Here is a 21,187-nt window from a genome sequence, read left to right as displayed (position 1 = left end):
AATCGTAATTATTTTCAAGCATATGTAGTAACATACTAATAAAAAGATGATTCAGAAGTTTTCTCTTTACAAAACGCTGTTGTTATTTTCAAGACTTTACTAAATCCTGCATAAACAATTAGATAAAATCCCACATGTACTATACTAACACAGTAACTATCAAAGCATTATCTGCTGATTTTCCCACAACGCTGTTAGAATAACTAAACCGCAGTGAAACCGTTCATGCCGAACAAGCTCCATCTCACATACTACCGTTCAATCAACAGGGAAGTGCAAAGAATGCAGAATGTTTATGTTCCAAAGCTGCGGTTTGTGTTGTGTTTTTGGTTGTTGACACCTTAATGGTCACATCTGCAAGTGTTTTGCCCCAGACCTTTGTGCTATGCTGAATGCAGATTGAGCCATAAAGTCTTTATTTGCTATTTGAAAGGCCTTTTAGCCTAAAATGGATCCATTAACACACACAGACACGAGCGAGCACTTATACAAACTCTAGGATCCTTCATTTAAGTCAATCAGTGAAATGTGCAAGCACACAAACAATAAAGAAACCACAGGCAGTGGAGTGAGAGAATAGTTTAAACGCTTTAACAGTGTGCTGTAGTTCTCACTCTGCCACCCAAGTTGATGGTCTCACACCAGTGCAGGAAGCAGCAGTGGCTGTTTTTAGCTTTGCCGAACACTGAACTCTCTGGCTGCTACAGTGTTCCCTGGCTGCACTGCTCTCTGGGGCTACGTGGTGTGTGTGAGTGTGTGTTTCTAACTGTGCGTGAATAGTCCGGAAGCATCTATGGGAGTGGCAGCCTGCCCCACCGCCGCTGATGTCTGCTGAATGGACAAATCCACACACAACCCACTCGGCTTGGCAGCAGGTAGCAGTCATGGTCCCTTTCTCCTCTTTGCCTTCCTTTTTTTTTTCTTGTTTTTTCCTCCCTATCGGCCTCTCTCTCTCTCTCTCTCTTCCTTTCAAGGCGCTTTTTAAGATTTTTCACTTGTGTACTCTTTATTTATCATTTTTCATTTTTTTGTATTATTTTTTTGGTGCTAGCCAAGCCCACAGAAGAACTGGCAATTACCACTGTGGTAGGAAACTTGCTGCCAGCTTTCCAGTATACACACAGACACACATTTGCACACTCCTCCACATACACCATCGCTCAGAGCCTCCCCTTGTTCGTCTCCCAATGCAAACAAACCAAAAACAACTACACAGCACAGAGGCCTTCATTTTCCTCTACCTCCAGGCAGAGGGGGCTTTAAAACGTTTGAAGTTCACCCTCACAGTGATTTATCTCTCAGGGAGAAGGCTCCGGTGAGCTGCTGCAAAATTAAAATTAAAGGCCTTGGATTATCACTCGAGGATCTTCATTTGACCTTGTTTTAACCAGGTGCTAATTCCCACACACGCATGCACGTGCAGGTCCTGCTCGAGTGTCCTTCAGCAGGTTGATTCTCCGATGGAACGCTGGAGCGTGGAAGTCTCGATGGGCCGGAGAGAGTGGTTGATTTCTACAATATCAGCTGCCGATGCTGTTCTCTCTGGTGGTTTAATTTAAAAAAAAAAAAAAAAAGGTGGAAACAAACCCAGATCTACCAACAGTCTAGACCACAGTGAGTAGAAAGAAAAACTGAGCAGGATGAGATGAAAGTGCTGCAAACAGAAATTGAAAAAACCAAGTAAACAAGGAGAAAATCTGATAGATTTACAGAGAGGGGAAGACCAAAGAGGGTGCAAGGGTAGCAAAAAAAAGGAGAACAACATCAAAAACCTGTCAGTAAATGAAGAAATAAGACAACATCAAAAATCCACTTCAATGAAGCATTATGCTGTAACGCATCAACTGCTTCTTAGTTTCTCTGCTCTCTTTCCCTCAGTGTTCCTCTTTCCTCACACACGTCCCCCTCAGTGGTTGTACCTAATTAGCGTGGAGTGAGTCAGCCCTGTCAGCCACATCTGTGTTTGCATCTATATGAATGACAGTGTTTAACAAACCTCCGGAGTATCCAGGGAAAGTAGAGATGAAGTTACTACTCATTCCAGCCACTCTGTGAGGGTCTCACACACACACAGAAGCATTGATCATATTATCTGCCCAGTTTGGGATATCACAGTGCCAAGCAGCTGGGGCTACACTCCTCCAGACTACATTGTATTCATGCAGCTATATATCAAGCTATAGCATTTATTGCCAAAGGGGAGCCCAAGCCAGCAGCTAAGGAGGGCTGAATCAGAAGGAACCTATTTTGACTCACTGGATGTCAACTGTGGATATAAGCCTGTTTTTGACTGTGAATTTCACATGGCATTCTCTGCACGTTACCAGTTTCAAAATCCGCTTTTCTTTGGGAAACAACAACAACCTATGACACTGCAACCTACGCGTTTAAAAAAGGAAGGCTCTGGCAAAGCAGGCCTGCTTGGTTCTTGGGTGGCTCTATGTATTCTCAAGAATTAGTCGTGCACAGCCAGATCTATGTATGTAACGCAGCGTGATTACAGCTTCGGCCTCACACGTGCAAATGTTCTCTCCCACAAAGCCAAATTTTGCAATCTCACTACATCCTGGGTTTAGTGCCATCAGGGGCTATAAGAAACTAGAAGGAACCCATTTCATCTGCAGCTTCTCAAATCTTATATTTTGTCCTACGTTACACAAGTTGGTTTCTTATTTTCACTGTTTCCTTTAAGATTCTTTAAATTCTTATTTCTGTTTGCATGTGTGTGTCCAGGCGGCGTGTATCCCAGTACTGCTGAGTAACGGCTGGGAGCTGCCGTTTTCTGACGTCATACAGTGGAACCAAGCGGTCATTGAGGGAGATGAAAGATTACTACTTCAGGTAACAGACATAAGCATTTACAAGTGTCCGCACACAGGTGAACACCTTAACACATGCAAGCAGACATTGTGTTGATGGCCAGATGTTCATTCGGGATGCTTTGGGTCTTAGCATAACATCTGCGTAAAATACATACTTGCGTTTTTTCATCATTTAAAGAAGAAAACATACAATTGTGTTAGTTCATGGGTGGCTCACAAGCCTTTGAGTTATACTCTGTCATCAAATAAGGCGTCTTCAGTTCTAGCAGATGAATATATGACTATAATTAAAGACATATCCAGAGATATGTATCCTTGGTTTAGGAGTCATGTTGGATTAGGCGAAGTTGAGAAATTTTACCACCTTCTTTTGGAATTATGCCACTATTTGGCAGCAACAGTAGCGAGGAAACATGTGAAGGGATGTGATATTCAACAAAGAAGCAAGCTTAAGGGATCTAGGGCGTATCGCAACCTTTCGATTTTTAAATCAGATGTTCTATTATTCGATTTTTAACAGAATAAACAGTTTTTAAGAAAAACACAAGCACTAAACCCTACTTTGTAAGGCTTACAAAGACTGATAGCCAGTATTATCTCTATCTGTGCAGAGGATTGGCTTAGTTTAAATGCAAACATGGACCTTGGAAAACATCCAGAACATCCAGGTAGGCATTACCTGTATCAAACATGGTGGTTACAGCTTCGAGCTCCTTTGAGATTAAACACCCCAAAAGGCCTTAATCCAGCTTTATTTCAAAAGCACTCGCTCTCTCGCCGTGTCGCCTTGTTACACGGACGTACAAATAAACAGCCAGTGAGAAATGCCGGTTCTCTCCCTGCTACAACCTTTATCTCTCTCCCTCACACACAAATTACATCATGTCTCCTCTGCATTGATCCGCTTTGATCCTGACCAATAGAGGACATGAATTGGCATTCAGCTAATGAGCAGGCACGAGCTCCCTGGAGCTCAGGGCGAGGGAGACATTTTCAAATTAGGGTAGAATTGGTTGAATGAGCTGACCTCATCAGTTGAATTTCTGCACACCTGCAAAAGTCTCACTTGGAAACGGGCGTATATTAGACACCGATGTTCACGTCGTCTATGATCTGAGCGCAACTAATGCAAGGCTGAGTGCAGGCAGACAGTAGATGAAATTAGTGAAGTCGTCTTTAACATGCACTGTAGTTAATAAGAAGGAGAATTTTTCAAAAAAAGAGGAGATTTTTGTGGCGTCCCACTGTTTAACACGCATTTCTTCCACTTTGAGTAAAAATCAATGAATGAATTTTGGTGGTTCATTGAAACCCCCAATTTATCCTCACTAATCAGGGTCTAATTATCTGATTGACAGCCGCTAAATCAGATCTGTGTTAAATGTTTTAGAGGGCCAAATTAAACAACCTCTCTTTTTATCCTGTTCTAGACTATTTTAAAAGGTACGCCTTAAATTGACAACCATCAAAGGAAAAATCTTAATCGTATTTGTTTTTTCTCTTTCTTTAATTGCTTTTTTAAAAATTTTACCATGTTATTTTTTCTCTTTTGTCTTTAGGTGCCATCTACAGTGAGAGCAGTAGGGAACGAGAGAGTGCTGGCTCTACGACAAAGGACACAGATGTTGTGGGAAGCTTACTTTTCCTCGGTGGACAAGATAGTTCTCACCACACTGGAGGTCAGGCCAAGAATGGACAAACTCTTGATAATAAGGTCCAGCCACAGAAAATCCAACCAGATGTTGTTGGTAAAATCCAGGATCAGATATTCAAAGGCAAAGCCCAAACTCACTATTTGAAACAGAGGATGGAGTGCTGCCTGGGTATAGCATGTAGGACACTTAAAAACCACTTGCTTGTTGTAGCATTTTCAAACATTTCCAATTTAACATGCTAACAAGCTAACATAGCTCTCTTAACAGGTAATGTGTGAGTTCAGGGCAAGATTTTTTCAGTTTGGCTCTAGTACTTCAGTGAGGTTTTGAATACTTACTGAACTATCTGATGAGACAGGTTACTACACATCCAGTTACTTTGGCACTTTAGTCTGAGGATTATAAAACAGAGAGGTTTGGTGAACAGATCTTATCTGCACAAACGCCTCATACCAACTGTCAAGCATGGAGGTGGAGGTCTGATGATTTGGGTTTATTTTGCACCCACAAGACATCAGGCCTATACTTACTAAATTGACCATGAACTCCTCTGTTTATTAAAAGAACTATGCAATTGGGTTGTGCAAGAGAGCCTTGATCCCAAACATAGCAGCAAATATAAAACAGAATGACAGAACTCAACCTAACTGAAATGCTGTGTTGGGACCTTAAGAGGGCTGTGCTGGGGGAAAAAAAAGCCAACAAACCTTGATGAACTGAAGGAACTTTGTGAAGAAGAGTCAGCCAAGATTCCTCTACAATCATGTGAGAGAGTAATAAAGTCTGAAAAGAATTACTAAAAGTCATTGAATCATGGGGTATACCTAGCCTTTCACTGGACTGCATAAGCTCTTGTAAAAACTTTATTTTTCACATGACTGTAGCCACGGTGACATCAGTTATTGGTTAGTAAAGTCCCGTTCTGAAGCTTCAGTCTGAACATTTTTGGCCTTTGCCATTTTGATATTTTGAAACTGCACAGGAGAAGCAAGGGGTGAATCTAACAGAGAACCAACTTCACAGTTACAAGGATATTCACGGTAAAGCATGCCCTGCTCTGTACTCAAATGCTCTTTGACTGAAGTGGGAGTGGAATTTACAAATCCGCTTTGCTTGTATCACATTAAGCTTTGACCCCCTAGTGTCAACACAAGATCCGTGTCCCACAAATATGCGTGTGGGTAATACTGCAAACCTAGTTTTTCTCTGCTGCTATACAGATCTATTCAGAAATGTGCAGAACTCGAACGTTTCAAGTGAAAACAGCCGGTGCTATAAACACAGGCGGAGTTACTACTCCTGTGCCTTTTTCCTGCCTGCATCCTGTATCATCAGTCCTCTTTCAGAAGACTGGTTTGCAGCAGAGTTGTCATATTTGAATCAAACACCCTTGTATCATTATGATTACAGGGTTGGCCCATGGTCTGTATTTCCACTCTTTCACTATCTCAGTTTTGTGTTGAATTAGGTCTGTGAAACATTTCAAAGCAGAGCACATCTGATCCGTCTTAGAGAAATCCCCCAAATGTATAGAAATTATATATCATTACTTAAATATCAGTCTCAACCTGCCAGTTTCTGCTTTACTGGTGACTATTATGACTTTTGATATGCTGCACATCAGGTGTAGAAGAAAAAACTTAAACCGGAATTACAAAGAGTTTGGAGTTTTCTTCACTTTTTTGTCTTTGAACAAGCTGCAAAGAAATGCATTGCAAAGATAGCTACTCTGGCTCAGAGAATGTCATTTGAAGGTTGGCCCAGCAGTTAGATGATGCATAAAAAGAAATGCCAAACCTCCTTATATAAGAAGTTTTTGAACATTCTGATAAAGTCAGTGTGAGTAAACAACAGATTTAATGCTGCTGAAATCTGAAGAAATCACAGAACGAGTGGTAAACTTTATAATCAGATGTTTACGAACTGGAGTCTGGGAGCTCCTAGTTAATTTGGTGTGTGGAATTTGTGCAAATGATAATAAGAGAAAGGTTCTGGAGGTTAGTGATAAGCTGGTTATATACAATGCATACAGCATGTAGAGGGGACCTCCGCACGAGAGACAGCTGTGCAGTCAGCTTGAGGTCAGTGAGGCAGAGGACTTCAGGTGCCAGTGTTGCTGCTGCATGGACACCTCCTATTGGTGTACAATGGGAAGTACACAGATCCTGTCATTACGGACTCCTAAAATATGCAGAGACAAGTGTGTCAGGACTTGAACTGCAGTGCAGTTTATATTAAGCTCTAAAATTCTCATGCACTGGCTTAGAAGGGGAAAAATGAGTGTGATGCAGGCTCATACTCGATGAGTACAACAGCCACTTTAATGCATAAAGCCAACATGTATTTCTCACATTGCAACCCACATCGAACCTCATCCAATTTTTTTCCTTTCTTAGATCATTAAGGACCGTGTATTTTCTCACATATCGAGGAACAAGTACATGTGGAACTACCTCCCAGGAGGTCTGCTGGTCCTGCCAGAGTACTCCACTCATCTTGCACATTTCCCTTTCTACTACCTTGGATTAGGTAAATGCAGAGTTTATTTAAACAAATCAGCACAGCTTGCGAATCTTGATTGCATGCTAAGGATGTTGGAAAGGAGATGAAAAATTAAGACGCCACACTCAACATTACACAAATTGTTCTCAAATATTTGCTTAAGTTCTTGTCTGTATTGATTTTAATTTTGCATTCCTGCCAAATATTTGTTCTTTTATCCAGTTTAAATACATTATTTTATAAATTACGGCAGCATTAAACTGCAGCATTGCTCTCTACAGCACAGTGTTTTAAATGTTCAGATTCTTCATGGTGGCTTGAAATTATTTTGATGATGTTCAGTACAAATAAATATTAGTATTATTAGGCTTAGATTAGCAGCACCTTGCGCATGTTCAGACAGATAAGACATTTCATCATGTGCACATCTTTGTTTCATGACTTTGCTCAGGAGTCACTCCAGGACAGGAGTTCACTGCTGTCATCCATGCTGTCTCTCCATTGGTCTCCCAGTCTCAACCAATCATGAAGCTACTTCAGGTGGTCTCTAAGTCAAAGTACTGCTCACAGGTACATACTGAGATATTCTCTATGTAACTTTGTTATAATAATAAGCAAAAGTTGGACTGTGTGTACAGTTGTTTCAGAAAGTAGTCACTTTTGCACATATTATAATCGTAAGTTTAACTTGAAATGCATAATTGTGAATGTTTCTATAAAGCTACACTCAGTAACCCCTGAAGGCAAAGCAAACACATTTTAAGAAATGTTGAGAACGTACTACAGTGCCTTTCAGGTATTTATTTTCTTAACTGTTTATCACGGGGCCTATCATACCTTTATTGCAAATCTCTCATTTGAAAAGCATCCATGTCTACTCCTGCTGCAGTGCTCTCCACTGTTTTTCAAATTCCTCTTTAATAACTTCTGTCGTAAAGTGAATGGATTGTGCATAATTTAGTTTATGCATATATAAGATTCAGTGATGTCAGGGCAAAATTATAGTGAAGTATAGATCTCACCAGGTTATAAAATTGAGCAGCTGGGGAAAAAAAGATGAGTCTCCACACTTCATAGAGTTGTGCATCTGGACAGACTGTGCAACCAAGCAAGAAATGCCATGGTCGCAAAAGTGACCTGGAACCCAACAGTCACTCTAACAAGTCAGTAGATGTTCTCTGCAGGAATTAGATGATCTGCCAATAAAAGGGCAGCCATCCCCAGGAGCACATCATCAATCAGGTCTTTAAGCTAAAAGTTGCATGAGAAGCTGCTCTGAGTAAAACAGAGATGTCCTTGAAGAAAACCAGCTGAAGAGCACAAGCAACTTGAGACCAAAGGGGTGAACTACAAAGTAAGATTAGTGGTTTAGCAAGCTACGTCAAGCTTAAAATCGGCGTTTTATATTTCTCAAAGGAGTTTCTCTTTTTACTTGGATAAATCACTGATGCTGAACACAATGCAGTCATGAGCAGGTTATGTTCAAAGCACCATATTTTAAGTGTAATGCAGATTCTCTGCTGCGGGAATACTTTTTTTTTTGACATAAACATTGTTAAACCATATCTTACCTTAAAAACAAGCATCGAGAGTGCACTCAGCCATTAAAATAATTAACTTGAATTAAAATGCTTATTTTTTAGCTCTGTGTGTGCGCTAACGTACCAGAATAACAGTTTTTTGCAGCCTTAATCTCTTGCTGTTTTTGCAACAGTATTGCATTTTACTGTTACAATTTTTATGTAGATATTTAGTCGTGTACGTGGCACTAATAGGGATCATTTTGTGTTGAAGAAGAGTTATATGACCTTTTTAGATGAACGTTGCACAGAGCCTGAACTAGAAAGCCCGACTTAATAAGAGAAAGTTGTTAACTACTGTTGTGATACTGGTTATCTCCAAATGAGTTTTAGGTTTTGTCAAATCAGCCGGGAAAGCCTGGCTGTGTTGACTTTCATTTGTATTAAACCCCTCAGGAATCCTGCTCAGCATTACATTAAACCAAAGCATACATACTTGGTTTTAGAACAAGTTTCTAGTAGTTCTTGAGTTAAAGGCCAAAATTAAACCCCATAGAGCACCAAAAATTTAACTTCACCAATATGAAGTGAATGAGAGTACAAAAATTAAAGTGGTCTGGATACTTGAGTACCTAAGGCAACTGTAGACTATGAAAATTTATCATTGAGCAAACTATCATATTATACTGAGGGATCATACCTCTGAAATCCCTGACTGATTGATGACAGCTACTTTTCTAACCAATCTAATGCATCTATATGTCGACATTTTACATGAGCTCCACTTCTCTTCTGTTTTAGATCATTATTCTGTGGAACAGCGAGAAACCGCCACCCAGTCGGAGCAAATGGCCTCCTATGCCTGTCCCCCTCACTGTGACAGATGGCAGGAGGAAGGTGAGGGCCAGTGCCACTCACAACTCAAGCTGTAGCCTGCTGTGACGTCTGAGTGACAGAATGACAAACTGTCGCTTGCTCAGTCTGTTTATGCGTCTCTCACTCGCTGTCTATATCTGCTAATCTATTTTTCGCCTTGATGTCTCTTTTTTTGGTCTTTCTTACCATCCGTGTTTATCTGACGTGTCCACCGATCCGTGCAGCATTTACTTTCTCAACCCTTCTTCCATGTGTGTCTTTTCAGACGTTTTTCTTCCTCCCAAGGCAAAACCTATAGTGATTCACCCATCTCAGTCACTCAACATGATTTACTGTATTTCATAATCTCTCAGAGCACAAGCCAGCCATCCCACGGGCTACAGCACCAGAGCTAAAACTAGTGACTTTGTTTTTCTTGCAGACCACCAGTCGGTTTCTACCTCATGTTGCCATAGAGACGGAAGCAGTGCTGAGTCTGGATGAGGATACGGTCCTACTGACAAGTGAGGTGTGTGGACATGTACAACACACAATACATACAGCAGAAGCGCCCACATACTGTACATGAATAAATTAATATTTCTAAACAAAAAAAACACAAAAAACTGAGTCTTCCTTTTCTGTACTTGCAGGTAAATTTTGCCTTCTTGGTGTGGCGGAGCTTCCCTGAGCGGATTGTAGGCTATCCTCCCAGAAGCCACTTCTGGGATCCCCTGAAGCGGGCTTGGGGCTACACCTCCAAATGGACCAACGACTACTCTATTGTCCTAACTGGAGCCGCCTTCTACCACAGGTGCATGAACGCAGGAGGAAAAAAATAATGAATAATAATTTGTTTCATATTTTTTATAACTGAAAACTTTCTTTGTGGTTACTAGTCTTTTAATTACAGGTTCAAAGGAAGAAAAAATACACTTTAGTTGAATCACCCAGCAAAATCTTGGTTTGTCTCACATATCCGGTGGTAGAAAAAATAATTTGAATTTGCTATTACATAACAGCAGGAAAACGTTTTATTGGAGTTGTAAGTTCTACATTAATAGGTCTGATCTTCAGTCGCCTTTATATACATGTCACTTTCATGTATACAGATGTGAGTAATCTTTCCAATCCATGCTGGAAAAAGTATGTGAAACTTTGTGCCGACAGTTTCTCCTACTTGGAGTCAAGTGCTTCAATTAAGGAGATGAGATTGGGTTGTGGGTTGGCGTGTCCTCTATAAATAAGGCATATCAATGTTGCAAGGGAGGTTTGCCTACAAAGGTTCCTAACTGAGTTAAATGACTTAGAAACAATTAGGTGGCAGCCATAGTTAGAGCTAATCAAATTACCTAAATGATAAGAGAAGGCGCTTCAGTGCTTCTTTTCCTATTCCCTTTAGTATTAGCTCCACTGCAGCATCTTTTATAACAACCCATAATGCTGTTCATCGATTCTCTTAGCACTGCAGTTGTCTTTGAAAAGATCACACCAGGATGCAATCCTGAGAGGTCGGAGAAAAACTCAAGGGTACCAGCAAAACCATCATAGAAATCTTTGCAACATAACGAAATCTTTGTTCATATTTCCACTATATGAAAATAGATATTCAATAGAATGGCCTTAATTTAAGGACACGATGCTTTTCGAGAACAAAATAATACAGCAGATCCCAAGTTTACCAAACCTGAAGGTTGTGTGAGTAGATGAGACAAAACTTAAAGCATTTTGACAACAACATATGTTTAAAGGAAGGAAAACAACAAAATCTCATGGGAGCATGGTTTGGGGCTGTTTTGCTCCCTCTGGGATTGAGTGCCGTGCAATTGCTGAATTCAAACAATGAATTTAAGAATGTATCAGTATTTTTCTTTTGTAAATGAGACTGTCAGGGCAGGAGTCCATGACCTTAAAATGCAAGCTCATAGTATAGTCAGCAAAAGAATGGTTGAAAAGGTAGAAGATCCTTGTTATGGAATTGCTGAGTTCTCAACTGAGAGGTTATAGCAAGACCTGAAGAGGGCTGTTCAGTCCATACATCCCAGAAATGTTAACAAACTGAGTCAGCTTTGTAGGAGGCAATGGTTAAAAATGAAGTTCTTACTGTTGTGTAAGCTCCATAAGCAGCTACAGGAAAACAGGAGCTCCTACAAATGGCTAAATTTAAAAGTTCGTTCATTTTTCCAGGGTGTACTGAGACTTTTTAATGTGTTTGATATATTCGTCTATAATAACTGCAACATTTGACAAACTAATACAGAACAGACATTAAATTCTCAAAACAGACTGCTTCAAAGATTAAAAACTGAGAGCAAGGGAGAACTTGAACTCTAGCAGCTCCGAACATAATGGCACAAATATCAACATGATGAGCAATAAGGGACAATCAAACAGAAAGAAAAGGCATCAAGAATAATTATGTATTTGTGTGAGCGGGAGGGGAAAAAAAGAAGGCAAGAGTGAATTACTCAGGGATTACTTCAAGCAGTTTGATTAATTCGAAAAGCACGAAGTCGATTATGTGCTATGGGAGAGGGATGGGAGTTCTTATACAATGAGAATGTAATTACACCACAGACAGGGTACTTTAAAAGGTGTTGAAACCTTGTGACATTTTGAGACAATGTGGTCATTATTGTCAGCAGACTTAATAAAAACACGTTTTTGTCGTGCTAATTTGAATCTCTAAAGCCTATAGACACATCAGCGCCAACTTTAATAACCCGTTTTACTGCTTAAACAGAAAAATACCAATGAATAGTGAGCCTATAAAACACGACTCGCTCAGTAGGGTAATGGATAATTTAGTCTTCATCTAATTTTTACTGCATATCATATTAGTAAACTGATCTGACGGCGCGCCGAGACTCCACGCCAGCAACTTACAAAGAGATAAATGTGGCCAATTTTGGTTGTGAAGCACAATTAAACCTTCTTTAAAAAAATAGAGTGACAGTTGCTTAGTCTGAAAATATAATGATAAGTAAATTGAAAGCGCTATACACCTAAAACTGATATTGAAGAACATATGCATTGCATCAGTGGAGTTTAGTCGGCTGGGCACCTTAAAGCTTAAATCTCACTCGGTGGAGAAATCAACTTGTCCTAGATACATATTATCAGCATACATCACACCATCTACTCTGTAGAGGTCACCGAGCCTGCTAACAGATGGTTGCTTGACCTCCAGTTAATCATGTTATGTTACATTTTTATTTTAGGTTAGATGAGGCCCTTGTCTAAAGAAATTTACAGTATGATGAGTGTAGGTATGAGAGGCTAAAACTATCATTAGAGCTACTGAAAGTGAGACAGGTAGAGCACATTGGCGGAAGAAGTGGCAGCATATCTTTGTCAGATGTTTTTTTTTTTAAACATATCTCTTTTATATAAAGCACCATTGCCTGCTGGCTTTAAGAATACAATGAATATTGTATGTTTATGTGACACTCTCAACTTCCCCACAGGTACTACCACTACCTGTTCACTCACTACCTGCCTCAGTCTCTGCGGACTCTGGTGGATCGCACCTCCAACTGTGAGGACATCCTTATGAACTTCCTGGTCTCTGCTGTGACTCACCAGCCGCCGATCAAAGTGGCTCAAAGGAAGCAGTACAAGGAGCTCCCCAGTCCACAGGTAGGTACCGAATTGTCTTCAAAGTAATACTCTCTGGAGTCTCTTGACTTGGTTGTTAGAACAAGATTGGATGCTAAATAGCATGTGCCTGTTCTACTCCCAGGGTACGAAGAGCGTCCCTTGGGCCAACCCTGAACACTTCAACCAGAGGCAAGAGTGCGTCAACACCTTTGCCAACTGGTTTGGCTACATGCCCCTGGTGCATTCTCAGTTTCGCCTGGACCCCGTTCTCTTCAAAGATCAAGTGTCCGTCCTACGCAAGAAGTACAAAGACCTGGAGAGGGCTTAACATTTCTGGACAAAAAGACTAGACAGCTTTGAAGTCATGTTTCAAGCCATTTTGGACAGACAAATATGGCTACTAAGTAACAGAAAGTTCAAGACATGTCTTTCATGCATGGGAAGTGGACAAAAAGGCACCGAGGTCCATTTGTGACATGGACAATCATCAAGAAAGACCCAAGGAGATCTGAACTATATAAAGATCTTAAGAGAAAGGAGTCTATAAAAAGTACTTCAAATGCTTCTCCAACCTCCATGAATCTTGAGAAATTTGGGGCCTTAAAATAGTCCTTGCGATTGGCCCTGTCGCTGAGAAAGGACGATTAAAATAATCAAAAAAGGAACATTTGTGAACACTTCAAATGTCAGTGCTACTGCAGTGGCAACAAGGAGAGAATGACTATCTCATGCCAGGAGCACCCAAGGGACTGGTATCAGTGCCATGCACTCCAGCTGGCAACATCTGTCTCCATGTTACTGTTGCCAAGGAAACAGATCATTTCACATTAAAATGCTAACTGTAAGACCAATAAAGTGATTTATAAATGCAAACTCTGGACTCGTGCTGCAGAATGTTCACATATTTTGTCCCATAATTGCCAAACACATAGTGTGTGGCCACGTTTCCAGCAGAGGCAAAGTTCATCTTGTAATTTAAGGTACAAGCAACAAAGATAAGCAATCAGGGAGGCTGCTGTGGCATGTCTGTCTTTCATCCAGTTATGCTACAAACGTATAAAAAGAATCATGTAGTTCTGGTTACACTGCTGAAGATCACACTGTCAAGCAGTTTCTTGAAAAACACACAAAAAATAGAAATCAACTAATCATTATGAATACTACCTTTAAATGAATAAGCGGAATCTGTAGGAAAACAGCCAAAATCTTTGTTCCAGTGGATTTATCATTTGTAGTCCAAGTTGGCGTTTGTTTTGAATATATGCAGATATATGTTTGTCATGCAGAGCAAAAGACAGACTCTAATTGCTGGATGGTGATGCCAAACCTAGTAAAACTCGGTGAACTTAGGCAAGTAAATGTGTTTGAGGCAACCTGAAAATCAGAGTTGGGGAAAAAAGGTGAGTTAAGTAACTCTGAACGTGGGATGGTTGTTGGTGCCAGACGGGTTGGTCTGAGAACTCCAGAAACTGAAGGTTTACTGGGATTTTCCCATACAACCATCTTTAGAAGAACGGAGAGCGGCAGGTCAGTGTGTGAAAATACCCTGTTGATGTCAGAGGAGTATGTACAGACTGCTTTGAGCTGCTAGAAAGCCAACTCAGCCGCTCTCTACAACCAAGATATCGAGAAGAGCTTCTCTGAATGCACAACACATCAAACCTTGAATCAGATTGGCTACAGCAGCCAAAGACAACACGTGGCGCTACTCTTGTCAACTAAGAACTAAGTTTATGAAGGTCTCAAAAAGCGATATATAAATGCAATCCATTATTATTATTATTATTATTATAGTTCACATGAGCTTACCAGACTGAAAAAAAAGCATGATCCATCCTGCCTTGCATCAACAGTTCAGGCCGATGCTGCTGGTAAAACTCCAACTGAGCATCAATTAAACATGGCAGTCCATCTGGATATTGCTGCTGTCCATGTCCATCCACAAAGCTCAAATAATCTCAAAAGGCTTATTTTACATGACAGTGACCTCACTGTACTCAAATAGCCTCTACAGTCACCAGAGCATCTTTGTGATGAGGTGGAACGGGGGATTCAGATCATGAATGGGCCAAAATCTGAGGAATGTTTCCAGCCCATTATTAAATCTATGCCATGAAGAACAAGGGCAGTTTTGAAGGCCAAATGGGGTCGAGCAAAATTTGCTGTGTGATGGATACACTGAAAATGTGTATTGTGGCAGGTACAATTCCACTACAAAGGTAAAGTAAAATTAAATATAGAAAACAATTTGGGACAGGATGAGTTTCCTTAAAAAATAAATTACTAAAGAGTATTATACTAAGCACAATCACAGGAATCGAAAGTGTGGTTCGATAGCATCCGACATGACTGGGAGGACTTAGGCTCTTTGTTGTAATGTAGGCAAACTACACAAAAGAGCTGCTGCTGTGTAAAGAAAGATGAATACAGAAGGTTAAGGTCAGAGTGTGCATCATCACAAGTAGGTGGATGTACTTTGATGTACTTATATATCATCTCAATTGTGAGGGAGATCATGCATTCCTACATCCACCCTCAGGGTTGAGACTGACACTATGGAGCTAATACTTCAGTCTGAGTGGGCCCGTCCTGGATTTAGAAGCAGGACTTTAAAATATATATTCAGACCGTTTGTTTCAAAAAAAGAAGTTTATTAAAAAAACAAATACCCAGTACACCAACCATCTGTAGTACAGTTTACAAAAATAAATTCACAGGTAAGCAAGTCTCAACACCCTCAGGGCAAACAGGTGTGATGTGTAGCACTCAGGAAGCTAATCTCATTAAGCACATGCACACACTTATGTACAAAGCACCTGAGATACATAGCTGCCAAAGGGCCAATTGGAATTCTGAACCCACAGTGTTTTACAACTGACAGAGCACAAATATGGGCAATTGTTCCTATTGTAAACAAACATATCAGATCAGCTTCTGTGCTTTGTGGAAGAATTACCTGCAATGAATTCAAGTCTGTCTGGTGTCAAGTCAGCACCTGGAGGCAGAACACCATGAATAGGCAGTTTAGGCTTCTTTCTCTTCTCTGCTTTTTGTTACCTGAGGCCATCCAGGTTCCAACTTATTATTTCATCAGTTTGAACAAAAGTCTATAACTTATTTAAGTAGTTACAAAACAGTTGCAGAGCACTTTCCAAATGAAAACTGGGTTATCAGCTGCCTCATACAAAAGAAGAGGATGACTGTTAGAATGTGTGTCAGCTTATCCTGTTTTTGGCTTTGACTCGATACCTTATTCCTGCCTTGTTTATGATTTCCCTCTTATCGGCTCCAATACAACAAACAACACGGGCTCTTAGATGAAAAGGTGCAAGTAAATTATGAGTTTCAGTGATGAAGTGCCAGCTCAGAGTAGGCGGAAGGTCCCATAAATCCTACAGAAGTTCCCTTATTTCACCTGGTCTTTGCCGTCTTAAAGTTCGTTCACCCGCAGAGGAGTGCAGAGCTAAGAAACAAGTGCGCAAGTCTCATTCAGAGCCATCATTTCCTAAGTGTCAGCATAGCATTGACGTCCCACAGAAGGTTCCTCATCTGGTCCATCAGAACCTTCATCTCCTGGTTCTTCTGACGCACTTTCTGTATAACAACAAGACATTTGGCCATTAGTTAACCTCTGCAGAACACGTGGACTTTAACCATTGCCTGTTACATCCTTATACATATAAGCAATCCAGGAAGGAAATAGCTAATCACATATTAACAAGTGATGCTCACACTGCCTCACACCTGGAGGAAAAATACTTTTCTACTGGTGCTGATGCTAAAGCCAACAGTCCTCTCAGCCTCAGGCAGAATTTTCCAGTGTTTTGCCACTGGCTCCCTGAAGGCATTTTTGTAACCCAACTGAAATATTAGCTCTAACAAAAAACAACACCCTAATTCAGAATGAGTAAATAATGCAGAGTTTTTTCAGTTAAAATCCAGAAGCTACTTTAGCCTTTGTCAGCACTGCCACCTAGAGGAATTTGAAAGGGACTTTATTCTGCTCATTTCAGCATAGCTGAGTAACACTGTCCCCAATTATTAAAATATATAATAAACTGTGGAACACCAAACAATATATGAGAAATTAATTGATTCATATGTTGAATCCATTTCAAGAAAAGCTGCAGCAATAAGTCAATTAATGAACTAGCTTACTAGCATAACGTTTGTTGCCAACCCTTTTTCTTTCTTAGTAGCTAATGATGTTTTCTGCACGTTTAGGATTTCCTGTTTTGTGTCATAAAGTGACGGTAATAGATTTCCTGGCTGTTGGTCAGAGAAAACAAGGCACTAAAAGATGTCCCTTTTAGCAGTGGGAAGTTATCAATTTCAAGACCAATTATTATTAATTATTACAGAATTATTTGCAAATCTCACGAACCCATAACAATTCACAATAGTGCAGAAAAAACCTATCAAATGTTTAAACTGGGATAATGCACCATTTAAAAACAAAAGGTAACACTGACTTTGCTGGCACCAACACGTACGTTTTCAACAAGTCTCTAAATCCTGGACTTGAAATTCTGTGTGTACTGCTTTTTTATTTATTTTATTTTAACTTAACCCCCCCAAAAAAAGGCCCCGTCACTGCTGATGGTTTCCCGAGGCGACAAGAACATTACAGAAACCCACCTCTAGGACCTCGTTTCTTTCCTGGATGACAGCAGGACTGCAGGGCTCCACTCTGACAGAAACCAGCTCCTCTCCAGCATACGGCACAAGCTGAACACACAGCCGAGGTAAATCAGGATTAAAATTGCTTTTTTTTTTTCATTATCAAATCAGACATAAAGAAAGAACATAGTTCTACAGTAGTTATATAGTAGTAATTGAAAAAATGTTTGTTTGTTTGTTTGGGGTGTTTTTTTTGGGGGGGGGGGGGGGTCAGCAAAGGTCTTCTCTAACCTCAGCTGGTCCCTCCTTCAGGTCAGAGGTCATTTCCACACAGCGTTCATACAGCAGTCGGAGTTTTTTGAAGAGCAGAGTGAGCTGCCGAAGGTGTTCCTGGAGCTTCCCAAAGCGGTCCTGATACGTTGCCTGGCTCTGAGTCACCCCATTAGGAAGCTGAATCAAAAACACACAATAGATAACATGAATTCATTTGGAATAATTACACTTCTATTTCTAAATACAGCAGTGTAATGCTGGTTTCCTGTTTTCTGCAAATAAAAATGCTGACAGTGTCAGGCAATGTAAATGACTGCATGTACATTGGACATGTAGACAATCATTTTTCAAAACCAAGTAATAGCAACGGCAACACAAAACCATAGTGTTCCTCTTCTCTGAGCTGCACAGGTTAAAAAAGAAAAAAGAAAAAGGGGGGGTCGCCTTAATAGGCAAGAACAAGCTTTAGAAGTCAGCACTACACTGAAAAACACAGAGGCGCATTTGGTAACACGGATCAAATGGAGATGGGAGGATGGGTACGAGGGATGCTGACAGGCAAGCCGAGCAGATATGCCAGAAAAGAAGACGGGCCAAATTGAGACTGACAGGGAACAGTGGAACCACTTTAGCCACATAAATACCACCCACTCAGTTAACAGCCACACATACACCAGAGCTGCTGGTGCAATTTGCTGCACTTAAGCTAAAGAAATAATGCTAACATAACAATAACTGCAATTTTTGGTAGCAGTAAAATATGAGTAACCGTCCGTGCTGCCCATCTAAAACTGCAGACTGGTGACTCAGCAGGTAATTATTGAACTAATCAGTCAGTAAACCTGCAGTCATTTAAATCTTCTGTTAAAATGCCAAATGTACAAAGGTTCCAAGGAAGGGCTCAAGCACCCAAATGTGAGAGGCGCTGTTGTCTGAGAAGGGTGGATTTTAATTGGCTGATGCCCGGATTACACACTTACGGACGAGGGCACGGACACCTCTGGAGATTATGGCCAAAAGCGTGATCTTATAATAGTTTTACATAGTGTACATCAAGTCCACCAGGGGGAGGTCAAATTGGTGCCCTGATAGTGTCAGTGAGGTCACCAAATTGGCATTCACAGAGCCTTGTGTTCACACTCCAATGACCCACTTTTTATTTTAATTGTTGCCAATAGCTAGTTAGTTGGAGCAGTTGTTGTTTTTCTTTTTTCTTTTTTAAATCTAAGACATTGTTTTTTCTCTTCTATTAGACAATAAATAAACTTAAATAAACGTAATCCTTAATTTAAAAAAACAAAATGAATGTTATTTATAAATGGTATGAGGAACCTGAAGCTGCACTTGATTTGAGTTTTCAAAAGTCGTTCAGATTAAATAAATATTAAAAACTATCGTTACAGTTGTAGTTTTGGACTTTAAGTCAATATGAGAACTTAACAGGCAGGAGTGCAGAGGTGAGAGCTGGAACAAAGGCTGGTAAAAGGAGACAGCTGGCTGGTATGATAGAGAGAATGAGACCAGGTGGGAAGAAAGCCATGCCTGAGAAATTATAGATATACTCAAATGTGGAAGTGAAGAGTGTGTCATACAGGATTGAAACTGGAAATCAAATAGGTGATGTTGAATTTGTAATTTGGATAAGACCGTAAGCACAGTCAGAGTGTAAGAGACTGGCGATTGGAGCAGGCAATAGACATATGGGTGATGGAAATAGATTTGATAAGGACGTATCATATTTCAAGAAGACAGAAGAACACAGGGTGACATATAAGAAATGAGGAAGATGCATATAGGCGGACTACATTTAACCAGAAGGTGCAACCTGAAAGAGACACGAGACTGCAAGGTTAAGATTAAGAGTTTCATTGGGAATGTAATCAGACGGATGGCTCAGATTGAGTGCTAGAGAGGGAAGACTAACATGGCTGGAACATGTGCAGATAGGAATAATGGATATACTCGACAAAGATTGCTGAAAATGGAGCTGCTAGGCCAGAGGAAATGAGGAAAAAAGGAGAAGATTCATGAATGTAGTGAAGGGGACATGAAGATGGTTAGTGTGACAGAAGAGGATGTCAGAGAGAGATGGAGGCTGTAGTGACCCCTCACAAGAGCAGCTGAACTGAGAGGATGAATGAGAAACTAACAGTAAGAAATATTAGTCTGCTAATGATACACCCATACACAAAGCTGAATATGTGAATGGGCAAGAATATAGGTAAGTGTGTTATACTCATATTACATATAGATATGCGACAATATCGTTATTTTGATATCAAGTCCCAGACACTAACAACAAGAAAACAGTTCCTGCTGCTAAGCATGAGCCTCGTGTCCCTTACCTGTGTGGCTCGTGTAATCTGGAAGATCTCCATAGTGCGTGTGACAATATCTTGTACAGTCTCCTGTCCGATCCTGCAGAGGAACACCGGGGAGATCTCCCTAAGGGCTCCCTGAGGAGGCATGGGCTGCTGACCTGCACCTGGGGCAGCACCGGGGGGCAGATGAGGAGGCTGCTGCTGCTGCTGCTGCTGTGAGGGCATCCCTGCCATCCCTGGCTTCTGAGGTAAAGAAGCTGCCATATCCACACAAATCTGCGGGGTACGATGGTACAAGACAAAGGTGATGTTCTATTAGCGTAAATATACGTTTTCTCAACACAGCAAGGTTGTATGCTCAAATTTAAGCTTATTAGAGAAACTACAGACGTTTCGAGATCATATTTAAGAAAGCAGGAAACTCCTTAAAAATGTACTCTCAATGGAGACGAGGGAGGGAAACTTAACTTACTGGCTAAACATGCTAGCTCAAGAAAATTAAGCTAACTAGTTAGCCACGGGCTGTGCAAAAAGCTACTTACCCAAGTTCAAACCGTCTTTTGGCTGAATGTTGTACAGATGTTTCCCAGATGATGCAGCCTTTGCGAAAAAGGGCCTAGTTATTTATTATTTTAAATAAAGCATGATCACTGGCACCCTTCTATTGATTTCTTTCAGAAAGCGCAGCACGTTAATGCGTCACTTCCGGGCAAAAAAAATGGGATGAATTTTCCCACCGCTAGATGGCGACAGTAGACGCGGATATACCTGAAGGTACTGTAAACATCAGCTGTAAAAGAACAAAACAATTTTAGCTATATACTCTATATATACTATAGTGTAAAAATATACATTTGTTTTTCATTCGCACTATTAAATATAAAACTGTAAAAAACATAGAGAGAAAAACACATTAAAAGTCATCACTTTTCATCAAATGCCACTAATTTCATCATAGAAAATGTTAGTGTTGGATTGACATTACTCAAGCATGATATTAAAATTAATTCAATTTAATT

At 40.4% G+C, this 21,187-nt stretch overlaps 2 protein-coding genes across 4 annotated transcripts in view; one reads left to right on the top strand and one right to left on the bottom strand.

Moving 5' to 3' along the window:
* The window catches only part of LOC120726926 (exostosin-1c), an 85,214-nt gene extending 71,273 nt beyond the window's left edge, over positions 1-13,941 (top strand). For 2 of the 3 annotated variants that reach the window (XM_040020966.1, XM_040020967.1), the window contains exons 4-12: positions 2,734-2,841; positions 4,382-4,501; positions 6,874-7,006; positions 7,431-7,549; positions 9,301-9,396; positions 9,797-9,883; positions 10,008-10,168; positions 12,822-12,993; positions 13,097-13,941. In XM_040020966.1, the coding sequence (XP_039876900.1) occupies positions 2,734-2,841; positions 4,382-4,501; positions 6,874-7,006; positions 7,431-7,549; positions 9,301-9,396; positions 9,797-9,883; positions 10,008-10,168; positions 12,822-12,993; positions 13,097-13,282 (1,182 nt within the window). In that variant the 3' untranslated portion in view covers positions 13,283-13,941. The remainder of the gene's footprint in view (positions 1-2,733; positions 2,842-4,381; positions 4,502-6,873; positions 7,007-7,430; positions 7,550-9,300; positions 9,397-9,796; positions 9,884-10,007; positions 10,169-12,821; positions 12,994-13,096) is intronic. The other variant, XM_040020965.1, reaches the window with a different exon arrangement.
* Positions 13,942-14,182: 241 nt separating this feature from the next.
* Positions 14,183-20,890, bottom strand: zgc:114119 (uncharacterized protein LOC619273 homolog). Its single transcript, XM_040020982.1, has 5 exons — positions 20,711-20,890; positions 20,193-20,444; positions 17,866-18,024; positions 17,593-17,682; positions 14,183-16,548 (listed from the first exon to the last, which is right to left on the bottom strand). Exons 2-5 carry the CDS (start codon positions 20,430-20,432, stop codon positions 16,453-16,455), a joined length of 585 nt encoding a protein of 194 aa, XP_039876916.1. The 5' UTR covers positions 20,433-20,444; positions 20,711-20,890; the 3' UTR covers positions 14,183-16,452.
* Positions 20,891-21,187: the final 297 nt, after the last annotated feature.

Source organism: Simochromis diagramma, unplaced genomic scaffold, assembly GCF_900408965.1.
Source record: "Simochromis diagramma unplaced genomic scaffold, fSimDia1.1 OVJJ01000753.1, whole genome shotgun sequence".
NCBI lineage: Eukaryota > Metazoa > Chordata > Actinopteri > Cichliformes > Cichlidae > Simochromis > Simochromis diagramma.
The sequence above is the reverse complement of the archived record's forward strand: the minus strand, read 5'-3'. Positions and strand labels throughout refer to the sequence as shown.

Bases quoted from the DNA above. Each gene is read 5' to 3' on its own strand.
- zgc:114119 (XM_040020982.1), bottom strand. From the start codon at position 20,432: ATGGCAGCTTCTTTACCTCAGAAGCCAGGGATGGCAGGGATGCCCTCA. The intron at 18,025-20,192 runs GTAAGGGACACG...TTTTTGATTCAG, and splicing joins AGATTACACGAGCCACACAG to CTTCCTAATGGGGTGACTCA. The intron at 16,549-17,592 runs GTGGGTTTCTGT...GTTGTTATACAG, and splicing joins AAAGAAACGAGGTCCTAGAG to AAAGTGCGTCAGAAGAACCA.